We start from the raw sequence: 13269 nt of genomic DNA on the forward strand, positions 1-13269 counted from the left end.
TGAGTGATTCTTATTTTCAGCGCCTTATGATCCCCTGAGGCCAACACTTGAAGCAGATTATTTGGCGTATTGGGTGATTCCACCTCCCGAAGTGAGTAAATTTGTCCACTTTGATCCCACAGTATTAGAATGTATTGATTACTACTATCACTTAACCATACATGCACCTCATAAACATTCCTCTGGGGAATTTCTAATGAATTGATTACATGTATTAGCATGTTGTGTTTGTTTATGTGTGGCCCAAATGTATTTATGTTGTTGGAGTTATGACTGTTTCATGTTATGCTGGCAGTGCCACCTGTCTTCCATATATTAAAGTAAAGTAGCAAATGTCTGAATTTTCATATTATGTAAGTATCTTGTTGAAGGTTTGCCTGATTCTTGCAGAGAGACTTTTTCAAATAGGAAATCTGGCTCATATTTGCTTCTGAAAAGAATATATTGGATGTAAAACTTGATGAGATGTGGCTAAACCAAATACTTTGAACAAGATTCATGATTTGTGAAATGAATTTTCACAAAACTTCTTTTACCTTATTCAAGCCAGTGCCATCTTAATGCATGGGCCCACCTTTGCACGGCTTGGGGGGGGGGAACCTAGGGCCTCATAAAAATGAGGTCTGGGTAAAATTTTTGAGAGTGAGCATGTAAATTGGTAGGCAAACATTTCTGGGGGGGGGGGGCGGCTCAGAAAAATCACTTCACCCAGTAGCCTATGATGCTCTTAAGATGGCCTTGATTCAAGCTATTCTGTTTTCATCTTGATCATGCATTTCACAATCTTATTCATATTGAATCTCAACAAAAACCAACCCAAACTTCAAAATCATATAAGTCATCATCAGTGTTCCGTCTAATTTTTATTTTACATGTGTGAAATTGAGAATATTCAATATCCACCTATGGTGCATTTCACGATTTTGCATGTGCAGGAGCAAAAAAATTGTGTGTGGCCACATGTGCACAGTTTAGAGAACAGTCATCATCTCTTTTGACATCAAAACAGATTATGCAAATTTCACATTTAATGTGTAAGATTGCTTCCATGTCTTTTTTCAGCATAGGCCTCATGAATATGGCAAGCCGATGCAAATGATCTACAGTGTTGCTCATGATTCATTCCTCACTCAAGATCTGCTGATGGAAATGGTAATATCAACATTATTGTTATGATTTATTAATATAAATGTAATGAATGATTTTGGCATGAAAATATGGGTGGTTCCTCTCTTTGAACGATTAATTTCAGCAAAATATTTGCGTAAAGTGAGTTCAGTTCAACATGGGTGGAATGAAAGAGCCACAAAATGAATTTTTGTGAATGAACCTAGTTATAAGTAAAACCTCATCTAATAAATAAGCCTCACAAATCCATGCTATATAAAAGAATGAATAATTTTTACTTTGGACTGTTTTAATTAACAAACTCATTCTCTGGTGAGCGTAGATTTTTCTCTCCTGAAGAGCTTAGGATGATGGAATAATTTTTTACTTTGTAAAATAGTCTAGATATAGCTGATTTGCAGCATTTTTCCTCCTTGTAAAAATTGATGTTGCAAGGAAGAATTTCAGATATCCCTCACAAATGTGACAACTCTTAGTCTGATTCTGATCTTTTTTTTTATTTAAATTCTAATAGCATTGTCAATATGTGTTCCCAAAAGATGTTAATTACTGAGCTCTGGTGACTAGGATCTGAGCATTTTGTGTACATTTGTCTCATCCACATCCTTAAATTATCAGATTTTTCCATTTCAACTCTACCAGTGTTTCTTAACCTATGATCTGCGACAATGGCATAGGTTGTCTGCAGGCAAACTTAATAAACTTATTCACCCATTGTAGTTGATATTAGTAATATCCACATTGTTTCAGATAAAATTATGCCTTCATATCTAGGTTCACGATACATCAGGAGTTCTCAAACTTTTTCCTCTTGCGGTGCCCTTTTCCCCTGATCAACACTTACCTGCAGTTCCACACAGTAGTTTAACAAAGAATCTCTTTGAAAAATCTTTTGTCTGGGCTGATAATTAAATTATTAACCCCTGAGAAAGTTCGGCAGCACACAGTTTGAGAACCCCTGCCATACATTATTAAGAACAAAGCAGGAAATTGCTATCCTAAATATGAGATGCAACTAAATTTTGCCAAAAATCACAATTTATTATTTTAAATGCAATTTCCTAATTACTACTAAAATTTCTGAAGGGCGTGGAAATAAAGGGCTGCTACAAATTGCAGTAAACAAAAATGTATTTCAGGAAAAAAAATATTTGGATGACCATATTTCATTGAGAAAATATGGTAAGCTGGGATCTTAAATAATAATCCTTAAAATACATGTCATCACCAATTGTCTTCAAAAACATTGTCAGAAGTAGGCACAATAACCAAGTAATTAAAATTTAAAAAAATTGTGGACAAAACGTTAAACTGACAAATATTTGAAATGAATATTTATAACTTATGCCATAATTATCATAATATAATTTATATTATGAAAATGCTGTGTATTTTGATGACTAGTAAATATTACAAATTCAAATAAGTGTCGTTGGAAAAACAGGACAAATGTATACAAAAAATCGAAACAATGAAAATTACAGGAATGTCCCGTTATATGGGACACGAGTGGTCCATCAAATTGTTTCAGACGTTTTACTGGTCCTTGTTTTCAGAAAGGTTGAGAAACACTGAACTATACAGTATTTTTAATTTCCAAGTGCATTTTTAGAATTAAAATCAAACGCTCAGCCAAACCTTTTAGATTCCAATTTCTTATATCAACTTTTCAAAATTGTGTTATAGTGAAAAACGAGTAATGTGAGATCGCATAAAGCAAGGGCTATATTAGCTATATAGCAAGGCATCGCATATTATCTATTCTGAATCACCTTTGCATTGAAGTGTCAAATTAACTCCAGCATTCATGAGATAACTGTAGTGACCTTGAAATGAATATTTAAATGCTAAAAATGATGTATGATTCATTTGTAAACTTTATTTCAGAAAATATGAAACATAATTTTTTCTGAGCTTGACATTAATTTTCTCTCTGCAGAGACTTCTATCAGAATATTACAGGACCACAGGTGAATCAATCAAGTTTGACAATGAATATTCTGCTCTGCATGGCATAAGTTATTGGGAGAAGCTGCAGGCATCTCTTCGGACAAAACTTCCCAGGGATTTGATGGTCACCGGTGCACAATCGACTGCCCAAGCTCAAGCCGTGACTCACTTCTGGGACTTTCTCAAGGGACTTATTTTGATTTCTTGACAACCAATGTATTTTTAGAAAATTTTTAGGTTTTAATTTTGTTTGCGTTTTTTTTACACGTGTTGGTTGGCATCGAAAATGCAATATTTGAAAAATAACCTTCACGAACTATTTTGTTGAAAAATCACATTGGTTTAACGAGGCCAGTTTTGTTTTTGAAGCTTTTTTTTTCTCTTCTCGAATCATTTAGGTCCCTGCAAAAAGTCGGCTAAAGTGAAATCCTCATCTGAATTTAGGAAATTGGTGAAAAGAGATGATTGGTGTTGAGTTTTCTGTCGTCGCCAACTGCAACCATTCTTGAGCATTCACTATATCTTTGGTATTGTTTACTTGTATTGCCCTGTCATATTCTCTTTGCTTGAAAAAAAATTGATGGAAAAAGATGACTGAAGTGAATGAAAAAAAAGTTTCCCCTTTTTTCTATTCAAACTGTTATCTTGAGCGCCACAAAGAAGAGAGCTAGTACACATTTTTTAAAATCTATGTTAGAATGAGATATCCCATCGTATGTTAGGGAAGAGATTATTATCTCATCAAAATTGTGATAGTTTTTTTCCTGAAATATCCTGTGACATTTCATGTACTTACGAAAAAATATGTGAAAGAACAACTCAGTGAGCAAACAGTATTCATATATATGCTTTACAAGAGGTGTCGTAGGCTATAAATATGGTTTGAGTTTCTTCAAAACCCAACATATTTAATGCATTTAAACTACTACTTATCATATTGAAAGACATTATATTTGATTTTTGGTGGGTATTTGTAAGTGCTGTGGGTTTTCTCATGCTTTTGTCTTGCAATATCATTTTCCAATCATTTTGGAAACATAAGTACAATCAGTTAGGGGTTTTTTGCAGTACACTGCAATATAAGTACCAGTGCCTTTTTTCAGTTACTTAAAAAGTGTTGAAGTTGTAAATTGTAAATGTGATAGCATCATGGTTGGTACAGTGAAACCCCTTGTAATGGTCACCACCCCCCCCACAGATGCAGTCAGCCCTCTTTTACTGAAATTTTTTTTTTACCCCTCTGGTGTCTGCAAAAGGGGGGAGGTTATATTGTACCAGCACTTTTTTTTCTCTGAAAAATGAGTATAGTTTTTGATAAATTTAATGAGGTGGGGGGAGGATCGTATGGGCATGATTTTGTATAAATATTTTGTTGGGGATAGAATTAAATAACTTGATACATGTTCTATTCTTTTTTAATGCTCAAGAATGTTAACCAAAGTTGTGTTATCTCGCCATCTGCAGATAGTTTGTTCTGTAATCACATTCGTTTACCTGTAACATGACTTCTCATAGGTTTCTGTGGATAACCGTTCAATTTGTTATAGGTAAAAGAAGAAAATTTAAAGATAAGTTTTGTAAAACACAAAAGAGCACAATTAAAAGACAAGAAACTAACTGGAGAGGTGGCGATATATGACTTTGCAATCAGGTGAACACCTACTGGTTTGTAGGTATCCCCCTATGTGATGTGGTCAGCTAATTTCTGTGACGCGTACTTATGCATATGGAAAAGGTAATTTCCTAGAATGTCCAGACCACTCATTTATGCCAAGAATCTTGCACAGAAAAAACGTATGCTCTAAAAATATCAGTGACATCATGGTAATAAGGTTCTGGGGCTGAAGAGATTTCACAAAATCAGATTTCCAGATGCAAGGGCGTCGGAACTGTTTCAGACCTGTGGTTGCTCAGCTTGAGGTTTACCAAGGAAATTTCGATTTCTGAATCCATTCTGGCATGGCTCAGTCTTACTACTAACCACTTGGCTTTGACACTACTGTCTGAATCCCTGATTCCCAACATGGGGCCAACACACCACAGGGGAGCAATATGATTTTTAGGGGGAGGGGCAATCAGGATGTAGAAAAATTCATATTTAATGAAAAATTAATTTCAGAATTAATGAAAATTCATATTTAATGATCTCAGAATGAATAAAATTCCCCAATAATACATACAGTAAAACTTCTCATTTGCAGACAGGCTCGACAAAAAAATTCATTCGTAAAAGAGGATGACAGTTAATCAGGGGTTTGTGGTTTTGCTTTTTGCAATGTATGCTTTTATACAGGGTTGGGAGAGAACTATTATTAGGCCCTCTTTTATAAACTATTAAAAGAGGAGTTACCATTAAGAAGGGGTTTTACTGTATAGGGCTCCCTATTTGATTAAATTACTTGGAGCATTTGGGACCCATTAGGTTCACCTGCTAAGACACCACTGTGTGAATAGATACCACAGTATAACTTATTAGCCATTAGCTTTCATGTAAAATTTTGTTTGGCCCAAACTGTCTCAAAGGTTGAAAAACCCTGCTATAGACCAGGTTGACAGATTTTTCGCTCCCTCCACGTGTGTATAAATTTTTTTCAAATAATAAAAACTGCAATAAAAAAATCCAACTCAACAAAAATTCCCTTTAGCGGGCACCTCCTGATAACATACATGTTATTTTGTTTTTTTAACCACTTCACGTACAAGCCTTTGGCCACCAATTTGAATTATCTATTTGTGACGAATTTTTGATAAATCTGATAACCTTGTAATATTCTAACTGCAAGTTAAAAAAAGGAAGGGGAAAAGGAAAAAATATATATAAAAGGAAAAGATAAGAGCGTTTTTTTTTGTCTCTTTTCACCCTCACCCTATGTGGTCTTTTTTGCCCTTACATGCATATAGTAGAAAGACACATTGTATGTGTGAAAAAAAATCAACAGGAGTATAGAAAGATATATTATGCCCATGATTGTAAAGGGGTCAATTTAACTGACATCCTTCATACAAAATTGGATGTGTGGGACAAAACCCATGGATATCTGTTATCGAGAGGTTCAACTGTAATGTTCCAGAAAGGGGAGAGGAGCATAAGTAGGATTTACTGTCTGGGGGGAGGGGAAGCACACAGGCTAACTTGATGTTTGGGGGGGGGGGGGGCACAGAGAAAATCTCCAAAGAAATTTTGAGTTTTTAACCTTGAAAAAACATTTCAAATTCAAAAAAACTAATTAAAACACTTAAAAGATTTTTTCAATATTTTAATTTTTATTAACTTTTTCAACAACTTTTTGATTGGCTTTGCTCCCTGCATTTGTATGTCCCTTAAGGGGGGTAGCATCAGGATTTTACAAGATGGTTAGGGGAGGCATGGCGGGAAAATGTTGGGAACCACTGGTTAAATGCTTGGTCTAAAACTATAGACAGTGTCTATAAATACTACTAAACTATAACTACAGTGTCCACTGAAGTCAGGGGAAACAGAAATTTCTTTGCTCCATAGCTATTTAGCTCTGAATGCTCTAACCAGTTTTTGAATGAATCTCATAAAAAACCCAAGTACTATGTATGTTTCTTGTTTTGTTGTAAGTACATAAGTGATTTTGAATGGGACTTTTTATGCTTTTACTTCTGTGCATAAGTATAAACTCATATTGTACCCCGTTCACCTCCTCCAACATTTGCCACTGTTTTGATAATGCTGAAATATTTCGGCCTGCAAATGCTTCTCTAAATATTTCTGATAACTTCACGCCTATGAAGGTGGTGGAGAAAAAAGTTTAAGGACAATCGAAACATTACCATATCTCGAAAATCTGTGGATATGAATGTATGAAAATTTCAGAGTGATAATAGCGAGGGGAACATTTTCCAGTGAAAATAATTTTGATCAGTGCTGCACTGCTCCAGGAGAAAAAAATTATCTAAATTATAGTAAAGGCCAAAACTGGGACAAAAGTATAAGGACAATTAGAAATTATGTGCAAAAATTTAGTTTTTATCAAGAAAGACACCTTTTTTATTTTATAATCTTATCTTTTATCATTTGTGATGTCATTGATTAAGATAAGCCGTAAATAATCATTTGTGTAACTGTCTTTCATTTAAACCAACACTTTTAGCCATTGAAACATGTGAAGGAGCATTGTTCTGTTGGAACAACTACTGTCTAAAAGTTATTAGAGGTGCTTCAGAAAATGGATATTCTGTTGAAACTGTCTTGATATGCCTGTATTTCCAAAATATAACTCTGTCATTGCATATTGAAGTAATATTTGAAAATATTGAGTTCATATCTAAACTGCTTGTCATCAAAGAAAACATTCTTATCACAGTTTCTCTGAGAGCAAGTATTTTGATTTTTCAATGTCCAGACAACTTTGTTGTCTTTGGCCATCTTCACACTTTTAGGAAAAAATTCAATTCCAGAGTGCATGACTGATCAAAACAACCTCACTGTTATGCCAACATGACAAAAATGCTAATTTCCTTTGCTGATGTCAAAAAACATGTATGCCAGCGTTCGAAATCTTTGGTGGTCCGCTGGACCAGTGATTAAACAACTGGACCACTGAGAAAAAAATTGTGGTGGTCTGCGGGACCAGTGGCAGAAAACTTTGCCAGTCAGTTTGACGCCTGAAAATGTCTTATTTTTTGCTGAATATGCTAAAAAATAAAACACTTGTGTGAAGATATTTTGTTTTAATTATTTCGTAATCAATATTGCTGTTCAAATCTTAGCAAAAAGGAAAAAACAAAAAGAAAAACGATTCAGCATATTATACTTTGTTAGTAGCAAATATCTTTTGCGAAATTTTTTCTGAAAATGTAATTTAAAAAGGAATGACTCTTCAAACTTCCACACTTGTTATGGATAAAGCCACAGAATCAACAGTGGTGGCTCCATAAGGTTTTATTACAGTTCTAATAGTTTTTTATGGCTTTTTTGTACCACTTGGTGAAATATCACTTTTCTAAATGACAATATATTTAGGAAAATGAATTATTATTATTCAGAAGAGATTTTTCATTTATAGTGAACCACTCATGAACCACACATGCGGAACAGTCGGTTCTCGTATTCACTGGTCAGTGGGTCAAGTGACTTTTATTTTTCAATACTAATACTGTATGTCTTCATAGTTTTTTCCAGGTTTTAAACCTTTACTATGATTTCAATTTTTTTTTCTGAATAAGTGCAGCTCTCATTGAAATTATTTTCACTGGAAAATGTTTACTTGTAATTATCGCTCTAAAAGTTTCATATATTTGCATCCACAAGTTTTGGAGATATGGTGATTTTTCAAATGTCCTTAAACTTTTTTTTCAGTACCAATTCAATGAAAGCTACTTAATTTAAATAACTGGTCTTGTGAATTGTGTCATAAATCGAGAATCAGCATTTTGCACGTGTTTGTAAAAAAGTTTATTGTCAATGTTCATATGGAGACCATTAACTCGCAAAAAAAATGATGTTTTACACTTTTATATATATGTGGAGTCTGGTGTTTTCATGCAGCAATGTGTACTTATCGTAACATTATTTTGAATGGTATTTCTGATGAGGAAGCTCAATCCGGTTCCTTGTTAAAGATGTGTGTGTATCATTTGGAAAAAATTCAACTTTCTTCATCATTTTATGAACTTTAAGTATTTTTTGTGCTTATTTTGTAATGCTTTGCTGCTGTACGATATAGCCTAAGAAGCTGCTTCAATGCTATATCTATCGCTATTGAGCAAAAAGTCATTTTTACTTAGTGGAAGGAAATTGTATATTTTTAAATAGAACTTTACAAGAACAAATTTTTAGATATTTTTATGTTCATCAATTGATTTATCTCTGATTAGTTATATCAGTATAAATGAATAAATTTCATGTGTCAGCACTTAAGATGGTAATATATCGATTCTCTAAAACAGGATCCCTTCATACAATTTCTTTAATTACAAATTCAGTGATTGAATATTGTTATTCTCTCGAATTGACCCTGCTTTCTAGCACAACAGTGTTTTCAATGTTTGTGCTAACTAGAAATACAATGGAACTGTGATAACTCTGTCACCCTCATAAATCTTCATTTTTTATATTTCCTTGGTTGGCCCAGTACTAAATTCAATGAGCGGAAGAACCTAGACATAACCATGCTAGTTTAATCCTGCTTACTTCGTCTATGATTTGCACTACGTTAATACTACTAGTTTTCAGAAATTGCCCATATGTTGGTCAGTTCAAAACATTTTGTGATATTATTCTTATTTATTTCAATAGTTCCTTTGTATCATTTTATTTTGTTGTTTGTTTGTTGAAGATTGTACTTAACACCTTGGGTTACTTTTTGCTGTTTAGAACCTACTACTACCTAAGCGCATGCACCCCTCATAAACATTCTCTCTGGAGAGTTTCTAACAAATTGGTTACATGCAGGAATGTGTTGTGTGTATGTTACTGCCAAATTCCAAAAATCAATTTCGTTGTAATGTCACCTGGCCAATGTTCGAATTTCAAGCTTTGACCAGCCAATTTGAGAAGTGGCTAGAGATCCCTTGCCAAAGTCCAACATGATTCGGGGTCATCGCCAAGTTAGTTAGCATATTTTTTCGTGATGATTGTGTCACAGTCATGATGGGGGTAATAATTTTTTTATGGTATTGTTCTTAATATGAAAAGTTTTATAGAAAACTGCAGATCAAAATATTTTGTTCGTTTGTAGTTGATAGAAAATAATTGTTCAACATATTGTTCAGGTTAAGTCGACATGTTTTTCTATCCCTTTAAAGATGTCAGGCTATCAAAGTTCCATTGTATTTTATCGCAGATGATGGTGCTTTCTGTCTTGATCATAGTCTATCCTTTGTCTGCCATAGTTAGTTGAATCCTTATTTCTGTCCGGTCAATCTTGTGAGATTCAAACACAAATCTTATTCATTTTGGCCCAATGTCTTTTTGTGTGTAAATGTGCTTGTGATATTCTGTATGATTTTGCTTTGTAAGTTATTTAAAAGAACGGATCAAATTTCCTTGTGATTGTTTGTAAATATTTAGTTTTTTAAGTACGTATCCTTATTGGAATGGTGACGCAAATATAAATTTATGATCTGACCTGATCAATAAATACGGTCTTTTTATACCGGAATTTTGTCTCTTGAATGATAGTCACATGCCATCATTAATGTTTTTTTAGAACTTGTGTGTTTTATGGAAAACTCAGCTGAATGTTCTAAAGGTATTGAGCAGATTAGCAGTTTTTTTTGTAAAGTACCTGGAAGCTTCAGACTAATCAAATTATTGATAATTGTCTTTATCTACAAGATAAATTCTCTCTGCAATTTTACCTTGCATAATCGCAATCTAGCTCTTTTTGAAGGGATTCCTGTTGATAGGATTAATGAGCTTAGTGATGTTGAATAATCAGGATTATATTTAGCAATTGCGTTCACAAGTAGAAGCAACTTGGGCTTTTAATCCGATTATATTAGATGAATGAAATGGCGGTGTAAAGAGCGCAGTCAAACTCGGTTATAGTGACGTCAAAGATTCCGCGAAATTTTGTTGTTATAATCGACGTTTTCAAGAACTTTTGTAACGGAAAATATAAGTAGGCCTAGATGCAATCAAATGCTGTGCGCGAAGTTGTTATTTCGTTATGATCAAATTTTATCGTTAAAAATATGAGAAATTGGGATCATAGATACGGAGCATCGCTGATTCTCGCCAAAAATGTGGCTATTTGTCGGCAAAATTGTTAAGCTCTGCATATAAATCACCCTTGGCAAGAAATGCAGCGCTACAGCAAGTCTGCAGTGATTTGAAATGTATTTCATGGGGAAAAAATTAAACCTGATAAATATGAAAAAAAAAAAAAAAACCAGGAAAGGCTGAATATATATTTTTTTATAAGAAAAGAGTCGGGAAGGGGGGGGGGAAATTCGGGAATGTTCCATTTTAGGGGTATGTCAACAAGCAAGTCGGAGCGTTATAACAAATCTTTTTTTTTAACGTTCGGAACCGACAGACAAACATTGCTTCAATGCAATGAGCCAAAGCGGACGGTGTAAAAAAAGCAAAAGCGACGAAAATTATGGCCGTGTATCCAAGGCAGTTGCATTTTCATCGACGTTATAAGCAAAGTTCATTGAAATTATTCTCTATGGGAGTTAGCTTGGATCACCAATTATTGACGCTGTAGCCGCGGTGTTGTAACCGAATTTGACTGCGCGCGCCATTATTTATTCATAAGAACCTCTGAAAGGCCAAGATTTCATTTTCTGTTTCACGGGTACAATAAATTCATAATCATATGGCCAATAATCAATTTTATTCATCAGAAAAGTTGCTCCAATAGCTATATATACCGACATTGTAGTAGAAACGGCATTCGATTATTGTTAACCTAATTCCAAAAAAAAAAACAAATCCCGAAACATAAGTGAAGCTAATAATCTTGCTGTGAAAGTATTAGAAGTTTAAAAATGGCGTTATTTTCCACGACTCATGGACAGTGGCATATTTACAGGGGGGAGTGGGGTTAGCAGGCTATGGCTCAGGGCGGCCAAGAAAATTAGCACATAATGGGAGAATGGTGGAAAAATTTTATAACCACGTGTGTGTGGATCTCCGCCTCTGCCCAGAGAGCGAGAGACTAGGTCAGTGAGTACCCTAGAGTAGCGGTTCTCAATCGGTGCTTCGAGGAAAATAAAAATAAAAACCAGTAAAATTTAAAACGATTATAAATGTTTTTAAATGGTAAAAATAAATCACTTTGATGAATAATTAAAAAATTGACCTACGGGGCTACGCGAGTCAAAACAGGTTGAGAACCGCTGCCCTAGAGCATGCGCAAGCAAACATGTGAATGACAGAATGGATCACCTAGAGCGTGCAAGCGTGTGAATAACCAAAACAATGTGCAAGCATGTGAGTGATCAAAGCAGTGTGTAAGCATATGAATGGACAAGTCAGCATAGGAGTGACTTGCAGAGTGTGCGAGCATTTAGGTGACTTAGAGAGTGTGAGCATTGAATTGACCGAAAGAATACGCAAGAATGAGTCAAGGCCGTAACTATGATTTTTGCCCCCCCCCCCCTTACAACTTTAGTTTTATAATTTTATACAGGTGTTCTTTGTTCCCACCTAAAACTGCCGATCCCTAAATTTTGCTAGCCGTCTCTCCCCGGCCCCCCTCCAATTCCTGTTCTCCTCTAGTGTGACCCTGACGTGTGACAGAAAGAGTACAGAAGCATGTTAGTGACCAAAAGAAGGACTTCGAGACACAGGCATGTTTATAGGCGGGGAGGGGCGGCTGAGTGATTTATACGACATTGCGGCGAGTTAGAAGAATGAGTGGTCAAGGAAATTAAGCTAGAATGAGAGGAGGCCTGTAAAATTTGGGTAGCCCGTGCGCAGGCGGCACAACCGTAAACACGCCTCTGCTCATGGATTAGTAAAGTAGTTAGTGCTGCCATCTATATTTTAATGCTCCCGGTAGAAATACTGTATATGCGCATCCCGTAGTGGAATTATTGAAACGCCCTGCGCGCATAAATATTATTTTGTTGCCAAGAACCACAGCTTCTTAATGAAACTATTACTACTGATGAACCACACATGCACCTCGTACACATTCCTCTGCGGAACTTCTAAGGACTTGGTACATGTTGAAGTGTACGTGTAGTGAACCTAACGTGATGCTCGTTTTTGTGTAATGCTTTTGATGTGTGGTGCTGCCATCAATTTTTCTAACTATGAGAAATGAATAATATAATAAATAATGAAACGATCAAAAAACAGAGTGAAAATGAGCAGGCCTGAATGTAAGTAAAAACTTACAAATTAAATTCAAAGAATTCGGTTTTAAAAGAGTCAATTGCAACCGGTACAGTTGGAATCAGGCCCGTCATTTGGGGGAGGGGGGGGGGGACCTCCCCCCCGGCTTTTGAAAATAAACTAAAAATGGTATGTATATATATATATATATATACACACACAAATACAAATACTTTTCCTTGATGAGGGGTGGTGTTCCCGTCCTGTGGCGGGTTCTCTCTCGTGTCCGCGGTGAAGGTTCTTGGGGGTGGGGTCTCCCTTCGCGGGGCGTGTTCTGGCGCTGTGGACCGCACCGGCGGGGCCTTGTCGGGGCTGTCTTGGCTTTGTCGAGCTGTGTCCTGGGATTGGGTGTAGGGGTGTGGTTGTGCTGC

General features: G+C 35.5%; 1 protein-coding gene across 3 annotated transcripts in view; it reads left to right on the forward strand.

Annotated features, from left to right (window-relative positions):
- The window catches only part of LOC149075022 (MPN domain-containing protein), a 35703-nt gene extending 29840 nt beyond the window's left edge, over nt 1-5863 (forward strand). For 2 of the 3 annotated variants that reach the window (XM_089246037.1, XM_089246038.1), the window contains 3 exons: nt 21-91; nt 1063-1152; nt 3068-3367. In XM_089246037.1, coding sequence (XP_089102163.1) covers nt 21-91; nt 1063-1152; nt 3068-3286 — 380 coding nt within the window. In that variant the 3' untranslated portion in view covers nt 3287-3367. Of the gene's footprint in view, nt 1-20; nt 92-1062; nt 1153-3067 lie in introns of all 3 variants that reach the window. The other variant, XM_089246036.1, reaches the window with a different exon arrangement.
- The last annotated feature ends 7406 nt before the right edge of the window (nt 5864-13269 follow it).

This window comes from Pholcus phalangioides, unplaced genomic scaffold, assembly GCF_987345545.1.
Source record: "Pholcus phalangioides strain wild (caught in Gottingen) unplaced genomic scaffold, Ppha-v1.0 ptg000016l_1, whole genome shotgun sequence".
NCBI lineage: Eukaryota > Metazoa > Arthropoda > Arachnida > Araneae > Pholcidae > Pholcus > Pholcus phalangioides.